At 50.6% G+C, this 6,046-nt stretch overlaps 1 protein-coding gene across 11 annotated transcripts in view; it reads left to right on the top strand.

The window, feature by feature from the left end:
* The window catches only part of LOC104124581 (serine/threonine-protein kinase SIK3), a 56,097-nt gene that overhangs the window by 22,485 nt on the left and 27,566 nt on the right, over window positions 1–6,046 (top strand). For 6 of the 11 annotated variants that reach the window (XM_035892503.1, XM_035892501.1, XM_035892504.1 and 3 more), the window contains exons 2-3: window positions 218–334; window positions 3,586–3,649. In XM_035892503.1, the coding sequence (XP_035748396.1) occupies window positions 218–334; window positions 3,586–3,649 (181 nt within the window). The other 5 variants (XM_035892508.1, XM_035892510.1, XM_035892512.1 and 2 more) reach the window with 5 other exon arrangements.

Below are 6,046 nucleotides of genomic sequence, written 5' to 3' on the forward strand. Positions count from 1 at the left end.
GAGAGTTAGGACCCAAAGCTTCTTCCCGCCCAGCTTAGGGCAAGCTGGCTGCGTTCTGGGAGGCTGCTCAGAGGTCCCGGGCTCTCTGAGGCAGGAATGATGTCTTCTGGTGTTGTACAGCCCAGCAGGGTCTTACGTGCAGTATTTGGTTTCAAAAAATCCTTTTCCTAATGTGTGATTGGGTCAGTAATCCCTCTTTTGCTTCTCCTTCTGCCAGGTCGCCATAAAGATAATTGATAAGACACAGCTGGATGAAGAGAACCTGAAGAAGATATTTCGAGAAGTTCAGATCATGAAGATGCTTTGCCACCCACACATCATCAGGCTATACCAGGTAGGAGCACTCCGCAGTGGGCCTTCCGTCCCTCTGCACTATAGCTTTGCCCTGTACAGAAGCGCTTTCTCTAGGGTTATCCCTTCATCTCTCCTAGGTGGAATACTGGGAAAGCCCTTCATGTTTTCAAGGTCTCGGAGTACTTTGATTAGAGGGGCGGAGGGGGGGAAAGTGTGGCTAATCCTTCTCTTTTCTGGGAGATCACGCTTCCGCTGCGGGCTGGCCTCTTGCCATTTGTTTATGGCTGTTGTGTGCTTTTCAGTTTCCCAGTTGAAACCGGATGCGGGCTCCCCTTCTCAATTTAAGGGAGAGAGTAAGTCTCGCCCGCTAGCAGGACTGAAAGCCTGCTGCTCCCCTGCTCTCCTCCCCCTGCCCGGTGGCCTGCGGCCCTGAGGGCTTGCTGATCTGCTCCCTGCTTTCCTGGAAGATGATCGATAGCGGCGGCAGAGCTGCTTTTGAATACTGTTTGCAGGCTTTTTCTCCAGCTCATTTGGCACTTTCAGTCTGCAAAGAAAACCAGCAGAGAGAGAATCCATGTGTGTTGCCTTTTACTCCTGTATTTGGTGGTGTCCTTCCGACTGCACGATCAGATAGAACAGCAAGGAAGCTGCAACAGGCTGGAGGCAAGCAGAGTGATGGGAGCAGAGGAATAACGGAGGCCACCACCTTGGTGAAATGTTAAATGCTGTCTCGGAAGCTGTTGGACAGATGAGAGACTCCCTCCCCGGGCCTTTCTGACGCAAGGGCTGGCAGCAGCGACTTACAGCCAAGGAGCGCTAAAAAGCTCTGCACAAACTCTCCTCTGTTGCTTGCAGTCCCAGTTCTGGGAAGCTGTGGGACAGAGGCTCCTTCCCAGGATCCTGCCAGAGCTGCCCACCGGCTGCCAGGTTCACGCAGAGCTACCTGCCCCTTTGCTGCGGCAGGATGCTTGCCAGAGGGCTCACGGTCACAGGCTGCTTTGGGAACAGAGGGGACTTCCATCCAAGCTGTGGATGGAAAGTTAGCGCTGCCTCGGGCTGGCATGCAAAGCAGAGGAAGGGCTGTCCAGGGCCCTTCATCCCGGGAAAGTGTTTGGGTGTAAGGTGGTTGATCTCCTGTTTGTGGCTGCTTGGCTTGGATGGCAGGCATCGGAATGTTAAAAAGCTGAAATCCTGGGGGAAACGTGCTGGGGTTATTTCCTTCTGTGATGTAATGTTTGTGTGAGCATTTTAAGGGAGAAGTCGTGGTAACCCTCAACAGAAGTTGCCCTTCCCTAGAACCAGCTCTTGGCTGTTCAAGCCCAGTCTGCCTCTCATCTGTGCCTGATAGATGGGAGAATTTATTTGGACTTCAAAGAGTTAAGGCTGGGTAGAAGTGACAGAGGTTAATGTTTAGCTATTTTGGCCAAGCTGCCAAGGGTGAGATGCTTACAGCAGAACTGCAGCATTTTTAAGGTACTTAGGGAATGCTGCTTTGCAAACTGACTCCTTAAAGGTGTTTGGTTTTCTTTTTTTGAGCTCCCAACCCCCTTTTTCAACCTGTTTTATTCCATGCAAAGTTTTTGATGTGGTACTGAACAGGTGACACCCGTGGCTCAGCTTTGCTAAGGTGAGCAAAGCGTGCCCACTGTGGAGCATGTTTCAGCTGGCCGCTCTCGCTGGGGGCTCTTAGTGGCATTTTTTGTTAGATAAAAACTACTAAAACCTGGAGTTGGGAATTCGGAGCCTTTCACCCCTTTCCATTGGGAATCTGAGCTTAAAAATCACATTTCCTTCAGCTTATAAAACTTAAAAGGTGTAGGTGAGAAAGGAGAAATGGTCTGTAATGGTAGTCATCTATAACAGAAGAGATTCCATCTGGAAACAGAAATGTGCTTAAAAATGTCTACCTAAGGCTTTTCTGGACGTGTAGTGTCACCGCGAAGTGGGAGCTGCCTGTTGTGCCCCGTGACACTTACGCGGAGCTGGGGTTCGTCTTTGCTACGCTCCCGGTTTACCGCTCAGAAGAACAGCAATCCAGCTGTGGAAGCGGCTGCCGTTGCCTGGATCAGGCGTGTGTTTTTTAAAATACAAAGTCCGTGTGTTCGAGTCCTAATTCTTGGTAAGACCAAGCGGTCCTGGGCTCCAAGTACCCAGCTTCTCTGTTGGGATACCAGTCTGCTTCCTGCCAAAAGGTGAGCTTTCACTTGTCTCTGAAACAGAAAAGCCAAGCCAAAAGCAAAATGTTTCCAGGCCTTCTCTAAACCCCCAGGTGTATCGAGGTTGACCTGCGGTGCCCGGCACCGGAGGTTCAGCGCCGCGGTCCAGGAGGTGAAACACGCTGTGTTTTTCCATTGGCAAAGCTGTGAAGCCTGTTAAATAAATAGCGTCGAGTTTTGCAAAACACCCCAAGCGTGTGCCTGCCTGAAGGCGGTCACAAAACACAATCCGGTCATGGAACAGCCCTCGGAGCCACCCGTACCGAATCTGGGGGCAGGAAGGTGTTCTGTGCTGCTTTTTCTGCGCTCGGCGTGACTGTACGTCACCCGCTGCCTATTAAACACTACACATATAGCTGAGGCCTGCCTATAGCGCCTTGCCCTACGCCTTTCTGCTCTTCTGCATCCCCATAGGGACTTGCCAAGGCGTTGCTGTCTCCGTCAGCCCCTCGCTGCCTCTGTCTGCGTGGCGCCCGGTCCTTTAGCGAAGCCCCATCTAATCGATTGCTGGCCTTGGCCTGTTGGACTGCTGCGGCCCCACGATCCTAATGCTCTCTGAGAAGTGTGTTAAAAACGGGGTGTTACTGGCTGAAACGTGCGGACCCCCTGAAGCAGAGCCTGGCTTATTTCTCAGGTCTTGAGTCATTGACAGGTCCCTTATCGATTCAGTAAATGTTCCCCCCCTTTGGCAAAATCGCGTTGGTTATTTCAGTGCCTGCGATGGACTGGGGAATTCGAAAGGTGAATTAGGTGGTTGCGGCAGCCCTGGGAAGTTTCCCAGGCTGCTGGAACAAGATAAAACCGGGGAGCAAAAGCTGAAGGGAGGGGAAGTAGGAGGAAGCTGCAGGTGAAGTGCTGTGTTTAGTTACACGTGTAGTATTTAAAACTGGTTTGATTCTTTCCCCGCTCCTGTCCATTCCTTCGCATCGCTCTGTAAAGCATGGCAAAGTAATATTGTTTGATCTGTTGAAAGCCGTTGCGTGTCTTACAGAAGGAATAAAAACTTTCAACGAGTTCTGTTTCTTTCTGCGCACGGCGGTCTCCTTACCTGTCACTTTTCTGTCCTTGCTTCCAGGTTATGGAGACGGAGCGGATGATTTATCTAGTGACAGAGTACGCTAGCGGAGGGGAAATATTTGGTAAGTACATTTATTGTGTTCTTTAATCAGATAATGCACTTGGTCAACTGCAGTAACCTGCAAAGAGCTGCCGCGCTCTCGTTTCAGTTGAGAGGTGCCCTTCAGCCTGACGGCTTTCCGCTGACAGGAGGGGTAAAGACACAAATGACACCAACTTGGCGGAAAAATAACGTCCGTAACCTCTGTTTTCTTCTTTGGGTCTCATTGGCAGGTGGTGCTGCTCCTCTTCTATGCCCGCTTTGGGATTAAAGGTGTTGGAAATAGGCATCCAGTCGGATTTTAAAGTGTTGCTGAATACTTTGCTTCCCAGCAAGCCATGTGAAGCTTGTGAACTGTAGCAGAAACGTTGGTGTCTGTTAGAAGCTTTCAAAGCAAGAGGCTGTCCCACGGTTCTGTAGTATTTTGTCCTCAGAGCTGTGTATTTTCTTGTCTTTTGATACCTGATGCTATCTTAGCATGTATTAGTTACATCCATTTTAAACTCCGTTGGCTGCTAACAATGTTTTGGCTGAGCTTTTTTGACCACAGAAGCTATTCTTTAAAGGAAAAAAAACTATCTGTGCAGCGCAATTGCAAGAGCTGTTGAGTGATTGATTAATTTGGCTGGTTTATTGCCATGACCACTAAGAAACTCGCAGAAATAGAGATTTCCTTACACGCTGGCATTTTGTGCCAAGGGACAGTCAGAATTTTGCAGCTTTGGTCCTTACTAGCTAAGCCAACCTGAGTCTCGGAGGAGGGGGAAAGTCCTTGGTGCTTGAAGTGAGCCGTCGTAAATCTGCTTCCAGGCAAGGTCCTTGGGAGGACAGTCACGCGCGGCCTGTCAGCTAAAGGGAAATACGCTCCTTTTTGTCCTGTTCAGTCATCGCCGTAGATTCGCTGTCGGCGTCGGAGCCTCTCACTCTGCTGGAACTGAGGCCGAGTTGCAAGAAAAGATGAAGCTCTTAGGGAAGCAAGAAAAGCTTGAGGAAAATGAGACAACCTGAGCTGCAAAATGCTGGTTTGCAGTGATTGTAGTCCACGACCCATTCCTCAGTACCTCTGTAGATGGCTGTCATGCCGCCTTCTCGGCATTGTCCGTGGCTTTTGGATTCCTTCTCTGAGAAGGTGACAGCTGAAGGAAGCAGCGTGGAATGTTTGGGGAGTCTGGATCACCGGGTGAAAACCCCGACTTCCTCCAGCTGAGTCTTGCAGTTGTTTCCTCAAACGTGAGTCACGGTGCCAGGCACCCAGCAGTTCCGAGGGCTTGTGAAATTCGGCTTGCCTTGTCATTTGCAAGCCGTAATTGCAGCAAAAGCTCTTGAACGTGCACTGGAGTTCGCCTGTGTGTGGATCACTGCAGAAAAGCATAAATCCCTTTTTGCTTTTTCTCCCTCTTCTGTTGAATTTGGCAGAGATGGGCTCATCTTTTTTTAAATCCAGAACTATGTGCGAGCTCGTGTACAAACTTGGAATGAATTCTCTGGGTTACAGAAATAGCGCTCTACATGAGTCGACGTGAAAATCTAATTGCTCTCTGAAATATTTTATGCCGTAGTAAATTCAGCTCATTAGCATGGCAAATTTCCATTACGCTGCCCAGCGTTTTATCCTCCTCGGTAGCTGGGAGCAGCCCTGACGCTTTTCCAGACCGAAGCCAGGAGGCCATGCCCCTGCTAGCCTGTTCCGAGCGGTTTTGGGCGCTGCACGAGGCCCTGCGCGCCCTCGGCGTTAGAGCAGAGCGGGGGAAACTGAAGTCTCAGCTTTTTGTAATCAGAGTTTCCTGAGGAGCCATTAAGACTTTGTTCTCGCTGCGGAAGCAATTTACGGGGAGGAAACGGCAACCCATTTTGGAAAGGCTTCCTTGCGGTCGTTAGCATCTCCAGCACTGAAGAATCTCACGTCCTCATGCTGTTGAGAGAAGGTCTCTCGGCACGGGCTGGCTTCGCACCCGCTCCGGCCCTTGCGTGGCGTCGTGCAGCGGATGGAAGCTGGGCCTTACCTAATTCCTAAGGGGAAAACTTGCGCGTTTCGACGTTGCTTCGATGCAGCACCCATCCCTTTTACGGCAGGTTGGTGAGGAACCGCTGGCTCTGCGTTAAGCGTGCCTGTGCTGAGCCTTCTCGCTCTTTTTCTTGACTGTCTCGGCATCTGCGTGACCTCGGTTGTAACGCAGAAGTGCAGTGCTGAGCCTCGGAACCGGGGAGGCTGACAGCCCGGGTTTGCTGGATGCTAAACGCTCGGTGCAAGGCTGAGTGCCTCCTGTCATCTGAAATACAGCGTCACGCTCCCCTGAACTGCAAGGCTTTGGTAGAGGTAAATCTAAGTCGTTTCCCTTGATGCTTTTAAAAGCCTTCTGAAGGTTTCACAGAATTACAGAATCGCAAGGGTTGGAAGGGACCTCGGGAGATCATCTAG

The sequence above is a fragment of the Egretta garzetta genome, unplaced genomic scaffold, assembly GCF_000687185.1.
Source record: "Egretta garzetta isolate BGI_Z169 unplaced genomic scaffold, ASM68718v1 scaffold134, whole genome shotgun sequence".
In the NCBI taxonomy this organism is placed as follows: Eukaryota; Metazoa; Chordata; class Aves; order Pelecaniformes; family Ardeidae; genus Egretta; species Egretta garzetta.